This window comes from Schistocerca serialis, chromosome 1 (genome assembly GCF_023864345.2).
Source record: "Schistocerca serialis cubense isolate TAMUIC-IGC-003099 chromosome 1, iqSchSeri2.2, whole genome shotgun sequence".
NCBI lineage: Eukaryota > Metazoa > Arthropoda > Insecta > Orthoptera > Acrididae > Schistocerca > Schistocerca serialis.
Window position 1 is genome coordinate 472,049,736 of NC_064638.1, and position 13,784 is coordinate 472,063,519.

Consider the following 13,784-nt stretch of genomic DNA (forward strand, 5'->3'; position numbering starts at 1 on the left):
AAAGGCCTAAATTCAATTAATTAAATTTTGTACGAGTAAAACTTTACATTCCTACATAGTCGTAATCACAATTCCATTAACTAACACCGCACCAATTTAAATATGAGTATGCTTAATTCTGACTGAAATATCATCACATCATATTTCTGTTAGGGTTACAAACAGTTTTCAGCCTGAAAACATAAAAGTAGCTTTCTATAGACGACTAGAAATATCGGAAATGTAATCGTTAATCACACCATAATTACAATAGCAAATTTATTTCTACCATGTGCCCGTAGTTTGCATTGTGTGCAAATTGAAAACTGAAAGAGTAAGTCAAAGCAGAAGTTTAAATTGCTGTAAATTACTGATATTATACATATGCCCTCTTCAGGAGAGTGGGGATGAGACTGTAAGAGGATATAGGATCCCAAAAGGGTTGTGGTATTACAGTAACCAAAATTTAATGGATTCCTTGTAGTGCTCATGTGGCTGAACTGACATTTTTTTTGTTATTTGAAGTCAATTGCCACATTCCACACCATACAGATATCTTGTCTAAATGATTTTGCAATTGGTTTTGATCATCTGACGGCTTTACCAGACAGTAAATGGCAGCACCATCTGCAAATAGTCTAAGAAAGCTGCTCGACTAGTCTCTCTTTATATAGATCATGAACAGTAGAGGCCTTCTAACACTTCCTTGTGGAACCTCAGGTATCACTTCTGTTTTTCTGACCAAATGATTTATATTTGGTCCCATTTGGTTTCATTAGATACAGAGTGTGTGTGCTCGTAATATAGGGCAAGTCATAGCCAACGTATTACAATATGGAAACATGTATTACAAGTTATTTACATACATAATACTATAATGTCTTTAGTTGATTACTATACATAGATACAAGTAATAACACCATTTGTCACTCTTTACACATATGTACCTCTACAATATAAAATTCTTTATCTGTGAGTTATCCTTTCAACCTTCTTGAATGTCCTATCATTCATACTGTCCTGTAGACTCATACGACAATGCTTTACCAACTGTACTCCTCAGTATCGAGAACCTTTTTCAGCCGGTCTCAGTCTGTGAGGTATAGTTCTTGGCTTATCTTTACTTACTTCTTGTGTCATGTAAATGAACATCTACATTTTTCTAGTTATGTATTGCTTACAATTAGTGAAATTATTGTTTTGTATGTTTACACAGATGGACAAGTCAACATCTTTTTTAGATTAATTTTTTAATTATTATTGCTGCTGGAGTATCCCCAAACACTAAGTCCATACTGTAAGTATAGTTCAAATAGAACATGTTATATAGAAGTTACTTTTAGCATAATGTTCAAGCTGTTTCATAATAAATATTATGATGCTTAATCTGCAACAGATATTGTCTGTATATTTTCTACATTAAAGGTTACTGTCAGCTGCAATTTCCAGATTTTTATGGAAGTGACTTCTTCCAACTTTGCGATCTTCCTTATCTCTATTTGTGAACACCACGAACATAGTCTTTTTTAGATTTATAATTAAGCCATTCTGTATGAACCACTGTACTGTATTATTTGTCAACATAGACACATTGTTTTCAATATTTTGAGCTTTTCTTCTACATACATCAGTGTCATGTCATTAGCACACAGTATTTTTTTAATCCTTCTCACTGACTTCAATATTCTTTACAAATGGGTTGAACAGACGCAGGCCAAGTACGGATCCTTGAGATGCACCTGAAAGTCATTTTGTTTTCATAAAATCTCAATCTATTTGTACTTATTTATTGGGCGAAAGATGTACAGAAATGTGTGAAGTTACTGACAATAAGAGTATTCTGATTGAGGGAGAAAAAAGTAATTGCTCTTACTACCAATCACAAAAAATCAATTTTCTAGTGTCTGACTGTGTTTTAAAATATCCTCTAATGTCTCCTAACAACTATACTGTAATGCTCCTGTACATCCAACATGCAGCTTACCTCGTCTTGCAGCTGCAACTGCGTGACCAACAACATGCTAAAATAATTCTGCAATCCATGTAGTATAACACAGGGTCACAACCACTGAAACAACTACTGTCATTTTTTTATGTAGAAATTGAATGATCAGGAAGGGTATTGTCAACAAGCCTTAAGCAGTGTAAACCATGAAAGAAACGAATAAAAAATTTTAATTTACAATATTCAGAAAATTGATGATTTAAACACTGCCAAACTTTATATAGACCTTTCTTTCATTCAACTGCATGGTTAGCAGCAACTTTAATTATTCAAAAGTGTCTATAATCATGTCTCTGGTCACAACAAAGATATATTACTCTCAATGCATGCACACACAAATCTGACAAAATCTATCGAGTAAGCAACAAAAAAGACAATTACCAAAAACCCTCAATTAATACCAAAGCTTCCTCTGGCACTACTAGCACGGTCATGGCAGGCGAAGATATCTCATATCGCATGGCTTCCCTGCATCACACGCCGTGTCCGACGACTTCTGACAATTATCAACAACTGTTCACTCGCACACCAAGCAGAATCAGTGGTAAACTTTCCAAAGAAATATTAACGCCAAAATTTCACACTGTACTTAATATTGCTGATTTCAGATCTCCATCCTTTTTCTGTTGTCACATGCTGCTTTCTGTAACTGACATATGGTTTTTATCCAGTGCCCTGCATATCCATGTATGCTATAGTTCTAAGGATTCTCTATTACTGATGTATGGGTGATTGTGTCAAAAGCTTTAAACAAATCCAGAAACCAAATGATGCAGCTACCTAGATAAATTCTATGTTTATATACAATTATTTTTCCTTCTACTTATGGCAAAATATTGGATGGTACTTATCTAGTTTTGCTTTGTTTTAGATCCAAAGATGAACCAGTGATCAAAACATGTAATCTCATTAAAAAAAAGTGCAACTGAGACGGAACAATAACTCAGAGTTACCTTAAATCCATAAACATAGCAGATGTGGAGTTTCTCTTGTCCAATGCATCAATAACAGGTTCTGTTCAGCTTGAAATAGCTGTTTCTGTAGATTTCACTTTTTGGAAACCATGTGATGTATTATTGTGATATGGTCATCCTACTATGCAAGAGCGTCTCTAGAATTTTTGACAAACCATAGATCTAAGATACTGGTCTGTAGTTATTTTGAGTCATCTTTCTTACATATTGGTACTACTTCACTTATTTTTCTGGAAATAGTGCTCCTCTGAATGAGCAGTCGGCTGCATCCAGAAAAGGTTAGATTATTCTTTCATTTGCATGCTTTATTAGAAAATTGGGCATATCACCATCTCCTGCAGACTTCTTAGATTTTAATTTTGGAATGTTTTATGAGTTCCGCTTTTCTTACTGATTCCAGGAACACAGTGGGGCAGTTGCCCAAGTGTTATTGGACGCTTTAATCCTCGATGACTTCTCTCTCTCTTTAAATTCTGCACAATATCTACAAATTACTGTTAGTACATCAGAAATTTTTGTTCCATCTGTAACAGTATTATTCTCAATATTCACTGACTTCATCTAATTTCTGTTATTTACACTCTTTTCACCACATCTTTCAGTGATTAATATATCCCATGCTGTTTTAGTTTTATGATTGAAATTTGCTATGGCTCTGTTTCTTGAATTGACTTTTGCCTCTTGTTTATTGCCTGCACTACTACTGATACTTTTTGTGTGTCTCCGTGTTCCCTGTTTGTCCAAGTTCCTTCGCTTTAGTCCTGAGTTCAATTATTTATTTGGCAATCTATTCCTGCTTTGACCTTCCTGACACTTCATTTTGGGAATGACTGTATAAAAATGATATTAGTGTGTTAAGAAATGCATCATACTTCTCATTCATGCTTTATGCATACAATGTTTCAGTCCAATCTTCTTTCCTCATTGTTAATATAAAAGTCTTTCCATTAAATACTAAGAACTGTTATATTTCTGACAGGAAATCACAATTCCAGTCATACAACTGAGACGATACTCCATAGGCTCGGTTTGATTAAAAGCCACTAGTAAGGATTAGTGTCAAGCACTATCCAGAAATCTAGAAACATGGAATCAATTTGAGTTCATCCATTGATAGCACTCATTACTTTGTGTGAATGATGAGCTAGTTGTGTTTCAGAAGAACAGTATTTTCTACCTGGTAGAGCACTTGCCCGTGAAAGGCAAAGTTCGAGTCTTGGTTCGACACACAGTTTAAATCTGCCAGGAAGTTTCATACCAATGCACACTTCACTGCAGAGTGAAAATTTCATTCTGGAAACCCCAGGCTGTGGTACAGCCATGTCTCTGCAGTATCCTTTCTTCCAGGAGTGCTAGTTGGTTGGTTGGTTTAGAAGAGGGGGGCAGGGACCAAATTGCTAGGTCATCGGTTCATCGTTCCGATTAAAATACTTCCAGAAGGGTGGGAGTAAAATAATCGAGACATACAAAACACAGCTGGAAGAAAGGAGAAATCCACAAGAATGACAGAAGGGCAATAAATATTAAAATGGACAAAATCGGCCAAGAACACCACAGAGATACACAAGAGACATTTAGAAGAGATCAAAACAAGAGAGCAGATTACCAAGGCTGGCTGACCATGAGAATAAAAAGGAGAAGCCTGCCACTCTCCAACACATTAAAACCTCCAACCTAAGAGCACTAGGGTGGAGGACACAGAGGGACAAAGGACATGTGCTAAAACTTAGATCTAATTATAAAGCCCACCCTCATGAATAAAACGTAAAACTAAAAATGCTGTTGAGGCATTGTCGCCCAACACCGAAGATAGGGTGCTGGGAAGGTTAGAATTCCGCCACAGAGTGGCTAAAAGGTGGCAGTCCAGCAAGGTTTGGACAACATTCATATGTGAGCCACAGTGATGACGAGGTGGGTCCTCGCAACAGAGGAGGTAGCCATGTGTTAGGACAACTGATTCCCTGTGAGAGGGCTGCAAAAGGTTAGGAAGCCAAGTAAATCAGGGATCAAAAATCAGTCCTAAGAATCAGTATGTCTCCACTACAGTGAGTGGATCGTCATTAAGGTAAAGTTCTGGTTCTGGATGAATGGCGCCATGCATGACTTTGCGGCAGAAAACTGGAAACCGTGGGCTAGAACCCATGACTGCACCTAGTGGATGGTTCCCTGCAGGTGCCGCTCGGCAACACTAGTACTGGTGGAGCAGTATGAAATGCAGAAGTCGTCTGCATACAGAAATGGTGAGATGGACAGCCCTACAGCTGCTGCTAGACTATTAATGGCCACTAAAAATAGAGACACACTCAATACAGAGCCCTGCAGGACCCCATTTTCCTGGATATGGAGGGGGGGGGGGGGCAACATGGACATGGAAAGTATGGAGCAACAGGAAGTTTTGGATAAAAACCGGGAGCAGGCCCCGGACACCCCCAATCATACAGTGTAGCAAGAATATGTCGCCAGGTTGTGTCGTATGCTTTACATAAATCAAAAAAGACGGCAACCAGATGTTGGCATCTGGAAAAGGCCATTCAGATGGCTCACTCGAGGGGCACAAGATTATCAGTGGTAGAGCGACCCCGGCAGAAGCCGCCCTGACATGGAGCCAGTAGGCCACATGACTCCAGGACCCACCCCAACTGCCAACACACTGTACATTCCAGCAGATTACAAAGAAAGTTGGTGAGGCTGATGGGCCTGTAGCTATCCACATCATTTTGACCAGATTTGAGCACATCATGATTGTGCTCTCCCACCATTGCAATGGAAAGATGCCATCACACCAGATCTGGTTGAAGATGACGAGGAGATGTCGCTTGTAGTCAGATGAGAGATGTTTAATCATATGACTGTGGATATGATACAGCACAGGAGCTGTGTCAGGGCAATGTGCAAAGGCGCTGAGGAGCTCCCACTCTGTAAATGGGGCATTATAGGGTTCACTGTGGTGGGTAGTGAACGAGAGGACTTTCGTTTCCATCCACCGTTTGAGGGTGCAAAAGGCTGGGGGAGGGGGGGGGGGGGGGGGGGAGAGAGGCAGGGGTTGTTCTCAGACGCAGAGGCTCGAGCATTTGCTCAGCAAAATGTTCAGCAATCACGTTTTCATCGGTAGATAACGTGCCATTGATGTTAATGCCAGGGACACCTGTTGGGTCTGGTACCCAGAAAGACGTCTGATCTGCATCCAGATTTGGGAACGTGACATATGGCACCCAATGGTTGACACATACCTTTCCCAACACTCCTGTTTCCATCTGTTTATAAGCTGGCGAACGCGGGCACAGAGCTGCTTAAAGTCTATTAGGTGCTCTAGGGAAGGGTGCCATGTATGTCGCTGTAGAGCTCTCCGACACTCTTTAATTGCCTCAGCAACTTCCGGCGACCACCAAGGGACTGTCTTTCGCTGGGGGCACCCTAAATAACAAGGGATAGTGTTTTCCGCTGTAGAAACGATCGTTATAGTGACTTGCTCAATGACAACATCGATGGTACCATGTGGAGGAGATTCAGTGGTGTCAGCAGAGTTGAAGACTTCCCAGTCTGCCTTGTTTAAAGCACATCTGGGTAGGTGTCCATGGGCATGATGCTGGGGAAGTGACAGGAAGATGGGGAAGTGGTCACTACCGCACAGGTTGTCATCTGCTCTCCAGTGGATAGATGGGAGGATGCCAGGGCTGCAAACCGAGAGATCAATGGTCGGATATGTGCCATGTGCCACACAGAAATGTGTGGGAGCAGCTTTATTTAAGAGGCACAGGTCGAGTCGTGACAGTAAATTTTTGACCTCCCTACCATGGCCAGTAAGCATGGTGCCAGCCCACAAGGGTTATGCACATTAAAATCTCCCAAAAGTAGGAAAGGTTCAGGGAGTTGAGCAATTAATGCAGCCAATACATTCAGGGGTAACACACCGTCTGGAGGAATATATACATTGCAGACAGTTATTTCCAGCATCACCCTTATCCTGACAGCCACAGCTTCAAGAGGGCTTTGAAGGGGCACAGTTTCACTACACACTGAGTTTAGGACATAAACACAAACTCCACCTGACACCTGATTATAGTCGCTACAGTTCCCGTAATATCCCTTATAGCCGTGGAGGGCAGGGGTCCGCATTGCAGAGAACCAGATTTCATGGAGGGCAATGCAGAAAGCAGGTGTAAAGCTTAACAGCTGCCGTAATTCAGCCAGGTGGTGGAAAAAACCGCCACAATTCCACTGGAGGATTCCGTGATCGTGAGACTGGGGTGCATGAAACACTCAATGAGGCAATCTATGCCTCAGGGTCACCTGCTGCCAACAGATGAGTACCTGTGCAATTGATATCCATTGTGTCTGAGGGCCCAGCAACACCACAATCTCCACCTCATCCTCAGACACAGAGCTTGTAGGTAGTGGTGGTGCGGGTGCCACTGCAGCGCCTTGGTTGTTGGGGGTCTCTTTCTTTTTAGGTTTCTCTCACTGCTCCTTAGGTTTGTCCAGGTGGGAGGGCTTCACTGATTCAGGACTGAGGAGGACCATGGAGCCCTACGACCTACCTGTGGTTGCTTCAGCCACTGGCAGGTGTCAGCTTTTCAACTGGTAGGAACCTGGGAAGGGAGTGACTCAAGGGAACCCTTCCTGGCAAGAGGAGCCGAAGAAGACTTACGTTTCTCTGCCTGAGAGGTGGGGACTGATGTCCCCAATGGGGGAGGGGGGTGTAGCTCCTGAAGTAGGTTGTGCAGGAACAACAGGAAGGGAAGTGCCCCCACCATCAAGGGGGCAGGTGGAGTCCGACAGCTCTGAGAGCCAACTGTATGCAGCAGAACGGAAGATGGTAGAACCGTTGTCGTAGCGGCGGCATAGGTTGACGTTATATGCACAGGCTGTAGCCTCTCATATTTTCTCTTAGCCTCAGTGTAGGTTAGTCGGTCCAGGGACTTTTATTCCCTTATTTTTCTTTCTTTCTGGAGAATCCTGCTGTCTGGCGAGCAAAGTGAATGGTGCTCTTCACAGCTGACACAGACGGGAGGCGGGGCACAGGGAGTACTGGGATGTGAAGGACATCCACAATCCCAAAAGGTGACACTGGAGGTACAGCGGGAGGACATATGGCTAAACTTCCAGCACTTAAAGCACCGCATCGTGGGAGGGACATATGGGTTTACATCACAGCGGTAGACCATCACCTTGACCTTCTTGGATACTGTGTCATCCTTGAAGGTCAAGATGAGGGCACTGGTGGCAACCTGATTACCCCTCGGACCCCGGTGCATGGGCCAGATGAAATGGACACCTTGTTGCTCTAAATTGGCACGCATCTCATCGTCAGACTGCAAAAGAAGGTCCCTGTGAAATATGATACCCTGGACCATATTCAAGCTCTTATGGAGCGTGATGGAAACAGAAACATCCCTCAGCTTGTCACAGGTAAGTAGTGCCCACGATTAGTCAGAGTATGCTGTTTTGATCAAGACCGACCCTGACTGCATTTTAGACAAGCCCTCCACCTCCCAAACTTGTCCTCTAAAAGTTCCACAAAAAAACTGAGGTTTCATTGACAAGAAAGATTCCCCGACCAACTCTCGTACATACGAGGTAACATGGTGAATAAGCTTCGCTGCCATCCTTAGCCTCGTGTTCTTCCCATGGTGTGACGAAGGGGAGGGGGCAGCGGGGCAGCGGGGGGGGGAGGGGGGAGGGGGGGGGGGATACAATTTGGGGTCGTATTTCTTAGCACTGAAGTTAGACCTTGATCGCTTAGAGACTGCTGGTGTTCGACCGCCAGCAAGAGATGACGTACTACGCTTCATGGCGTGTCATCCGTTCTGATGCCACCCACTCTGACCAGGGGCCCTCCCCATGAGCATCACCCACTCGGACCAGGGGCCCTCCCCATGAGCGCCACCCAATCCTGATGCCGCAGGGTGATGGGCATCTACTCCTAGGCATATGTGGGAAGTTAACGGTACATGCATCAGCAGAGCGACCACTGTGTGGTCAGGGGACTACAACCAATATGGTACATGGCGGCGCCACCACAACAGACTGACTACTATGCTGGATATCAGGCGCAAACGGGCTAAGAAGTCCATTATCGTCCACAGTGTAGAAAGCAATACTGCACAGAGGATGGAGGAAAACACACTCAGGAGGGCGACCTTGCCCAACAGCTGGAGGAGGAATGGAAGTGCAGATCCACGTCGACAAAGGGTGCGAGAGGTCTCCGCGCATGATGGACACTATGCACCATGCAAGGTACCCTTTCCCAATTGGCTCACTCTTCGGAAAAATTTTGAAAATTGGAGGTCAAACCCTATAGGGGACCATCACATAAAGGCTGAATCATGAGACTCCTTTTAGTCGCCTTATGACAGGCAGGAATACCTCAGGCCTATTCTAACCCCCAGACCCGCAGAGGGAGGAGTGCTAGTTCTGAAAGTTTCACAGGAGAGCTTCAGTGAAGTTTAGAAGGTAGAAGATGAGGTAGTGGTGGAAGTAAAGCTGTGAGGACAGGGTGTGAGTCGTGCTGCTTGGGTGGCTCAGATGGTAGAGCACTTTCCCGCGAAAGGCAAAGGTCCCCAGTTTGAGTCTCGGTTTGGCACACAGTTTTAATCTGCCAGGAAGTTTCATATCAGCGCACACTCCGCTGCAGAGCGAAAACTTCATTCTGAATTAATGAAGTTCCAACATAGCAGGCCTGAATATCCACAAATTATGTTACCGACATGGATGTGTAATTCAACAGGTTACTCCCATTTCCTTTCCTGACAACAGCAATTCTGCTATTTAATTACACTTTACACTATGTTATGCTATTGATTTTATAGTTATGTTACTACTGTAAAGTATACTGTAATCTAATTCCACAGTCTAATGTATTTTATAATATCCATTTCACTATCATAGTTTAAACAGTAAAATGTCTCAATTTTATCTTGGTAATATTCTAATCTTGGCGCAGTCTGTCCAGAAATGACCGATGAATGACCTACAACTGGTAATACAGGTGATATACTTCCATTTTCTACTGCAAAACTATTTCAAGTACGAGATTATGACAAGCATTTATACCAGAATTAAAAGAGTGCAAGGTAGCGTATCCCCCAAATACTTGACGACTCAGTGATTTTGTGCTATATGAGTTATTCTTACACTTGCAGTAGTAATGAGTAGCCAAGAGCAAAAGGAAAATATTTTCGAAGAGAAGTGATAGAAGAGAACTTCTACATATCTCCAAATTGTACAACATTTTAAATAAATTGATGCTTAGAAGCCACAATGCTTTATATTTATGGCTGTGAACCATGAGAGTACTTTTAATAGAATAGAAACCCTAGAGCCATTATTAACTTTTTTTTAAAATTTGTATTGTAGGTTACAGGTTAACAGTACCTGGAACGTATGTTGTAGAAATTGAGAAACTAGTGCTGGAGAGAGCAGCCTGATATTTCATGGTTACAATGTGCCTCATCATGACAGCTTTATACAGTAATGGACTTTTCATCTTCAAATCAAAATTTCTTACCAGCAGATTTGCTAATGGTCTGGTTTTTGTTTATCTTGCTTTTCAGTTGAATCTGTAATGTTAGTAACCTTCAATATTAGTTTTGTGAACACAAAATTTTGTAAATACCTGAAACATTAAATGGACATCATAATCTATGTCTAAAATCTGCCATTCTAGAAGATGGATGACTCTCGTAACTCAAGCCTGTGCTATTCTTATGAACAGCCTACAGCCTCTTGGTGACATTTACAATGTCAGACTGCAATCACAACAGTGTTACATGCCACAATTTGCCACTTTACATTTTAAGTGTTGTTGCACTGTCATGACTGTGTTCTTCACTACAAAACCTGATCTAATGATGCTCTCCATGCCAGGCCTGGATATAGGGGAATGGGGGCAAACTGAGGTATCTGCCAGGTTGGAGATTTCAGAGGGTGCCAAATTCATACTGTTAAAGAAAACCATCATGTTTCACAAAGCACCTGCATCCAGAGCTGTTGGTCTATCGATTATTCATATGATTTTGAAACACATTCCTGTTGGTTTTTATATATTTTTGAACACATTCTAAGTTTATTTCTGAACAGATCATAAGCTCATTTTTGAATGTGTGCATAGCGTATGTGATGTCTTTTCCAGGGGAATCCCCGTCCCATCTACAAATAGAAATACTTTCCTGCAGACAACAGGGGACAGGGCTATACAAGCTGAGCTGAATAAACCCAAACAGGTGAATGCCAATCACTGTTTGTTTATACTATTGATTGGGTGTGCAAAAGATCAGCATTGTTATAATTATTAGGGAAATCCATAGATTCAGACTACCAGAGTGGAAAGTAATGACTAACAGCAGAAAGCTACACTACCGAGGGCCAGTTGTACACTCCCCAATTAGCAGTTGCTTAAGTTCTATACATACAATATCACGGGAAACATGTTGCACAAAGATTTAATACCGCCTAATTCGAGAATATACATGGGATAGCTGAACTTGTGATTGTGCAGGGTTAGAAAAGTTAACCACAGAATAAGTTTTTACAATGGCAGGAATAGTTACAGAATTAGTAATGACAATATTGTTTGTTGGAATGAGGAAGGAGAAGAAATGGGGACATCAAATAAATTATACGGAAGAACGCACAGATTCCAAATTATCAACAGAAGAATGGAAAGACTGGTAGAAGTTGAACTGAGGAAAAGATCATTTTGGGTTCAGGATCAATGCAGGACCACTCAGGAAAATACAGACACTACAAGTTATCTAAGACAACAGATTGCATTATTAGGGTTTGTAGATGTAGAAAAAGCTTGACAGAATTGACTGGAATACACTGTTTGAAATTCAGAAGGTAGCAGAGAGAAAAATATACAATTCATACAGAAACCAGACAGTAGTTATTTGAGCTGAACATGAAAGGGAGATATTAGGTAGGTAGATAGGACAGGGTTGTAGTGTAGCCCCTTGTGTTGTTCAGTTTGTGGTGGTTGGTTGGTTGTTTTGGGGAAGGAGACCAGACTGCGTGGTCATCGGTCTCATCGGATTAGGGAAGGAAGGGGAAGGAAGTCGGCCGTGCCCTTTCAGAGGAACCATCCCGGCATTTGCCTGGAATGATTTAGGGAAATCACGGAAAACCTAAATCAGGATGGCCGGACGCGGGATTGAACCGTCGTCCTCCCGAATGCGAGTCCAGTGTCTAACCACTGCACCACCTCGCTCGGTGTTCAGTTTGTACAGTGAGCAAATGGCACTAGAAACCACGAATTTGGATAGGAAATTAGTTTTGGCAGAACAAAACTCATGGTTTGCTGATGACACTGTAATTGTATCAGACAGAGAAAATTACTTGGAAGGCCAGTTGAATGGCATGGATAATGCCATGGAAATTAAGTTATAAGATAAACACCAACAAAAGTCAAAATAGAGTAATGAAGGGTAGTGAAGTTAAATCTAGTGATGCCTAGCGAATTAGATAGCTGGCCATTAAAACTGTAACACTGTGATGAAGATTGCATACAAGAAATGACGAATTGGTATGAAGTGTACCACCTGCTTGGAAGTGCAAGTGATGCATTTCAGTGTGACCCCATAAAGCAGGTGGAATTAATGCCATCCTCATTATGTATCTAAGATGAATGTTTGTGAGAAAAGTGTATTACACCTCATTTGATGAGGAGAAATGTCTACCAGCATGTGTTGGAATTCACAGGATCTCTCAATGGCCCTACACAACTAACACCCGAAATAACTGGCATATTGTTCACTCAGCTGTGCTGGTTCATACAGTTATTTTATGTAACTAGATTCAAGAAATGAACATGTTTACAGTGAGAAAACTATCCACATGGACAATGCAGTGATATCTAAAGCACTGGGAATGTCAGCATCTCGCCCCCATTCTTCCAACTTAATGTGTCAGCCAATCTCAGTTTGACTTGTTGCCCAGCAGGGTTACTGCCATTGTTGCTGCCAGAGGTGGCAGCTCTCTGTTAAATTTTGCACTCCGTATACACACAAATCATTTACAAATTTAATCATGCTTTCTTCCTTCTATGCTATGTACACCCAAAATGTAAAAATTCCTTTTTTTTTTTTTTGTTCCCCTGATGTTGAACTTTCAATGGCCAGCACTGCAGATTTGGAAATGAGACACTAAGCAGGGAAAATGAGTTTTGAAATGAATTTTCGTAATTTGGCAACAAAATAAACTGACAATGGCCATAGTAAAGAGAATGTAAAATGCAGATAGGTAATAATAAGGAAAGCTTTTCTTAAGAAGAGAAAAAGTTATGATATAAATTTGTTAGTGAGTCCTTCTCCGAAAATATTTCTGGCGTGTAGCCTTATTTGGAAGTGTAATGTGGATGATAAATGATATGAACAATAACAGAATAGGAACTTCTGGAATGTGATGTTGCAGAAGAATCCGAAGGTCAGCACATACCCTCTGTGATATTGGGATTATCACATTCTTATTCAAGTCTGCATGTATTTCATCTGTTTCATATATCTTGCATACTAGGGATACTAAACTAGACATAGTTGGTTCTTATAAATAGGAAATGTTTGCCACAGCCCAGTGCCACATCAACCAACATTGACGTAACTGCTCGACAAAATTCAACAATGACAGCAAGAGAATTGTCTGCCTCATGACTTGCAGTTTATCAAGAATCTGTACCAGAGCAAATGGTCTGTATGCCGTGTGACCAATAATTTTTTCCTCTTCATAGTAGTACAGAGAGGGGCATGTATATTGTGAAGGAACATTGAGACTGAACCCATGTTGAATAGAAAAATGTGTTCTTCCTTGACGAGTACCATTCCAGTGTACAA

The 13,784-nt window shown here is 41.7% G+C and overlaps 1 protein-coding gene across 1 annotated transcript in view; it reads right to left on the bottom strand.

Annotated features, from left to right (window-relative positions):
* Positions 1 to 1,528: 1,528 nt before the first annotated feature.
* Positions 1,529 to 13,784, bottom strand: part of LOC126473382 (uncharacterized) — a 42,247-nt gene continuing 29,991 nt past the window's right edge. The window contains exon 3 of the mRNA XM_050100417.1: positions 1,529 to 1,718. Within this exon, the coding sequence (XP_049956374.1) occupies positions 1,639 to 1,718 (80 nt within the window). The 3' untranslated portion in view covers positions 1,529 to 1,638. The remainder of the gene's footprint in view (positions 1,719 to 13,784) is intronic.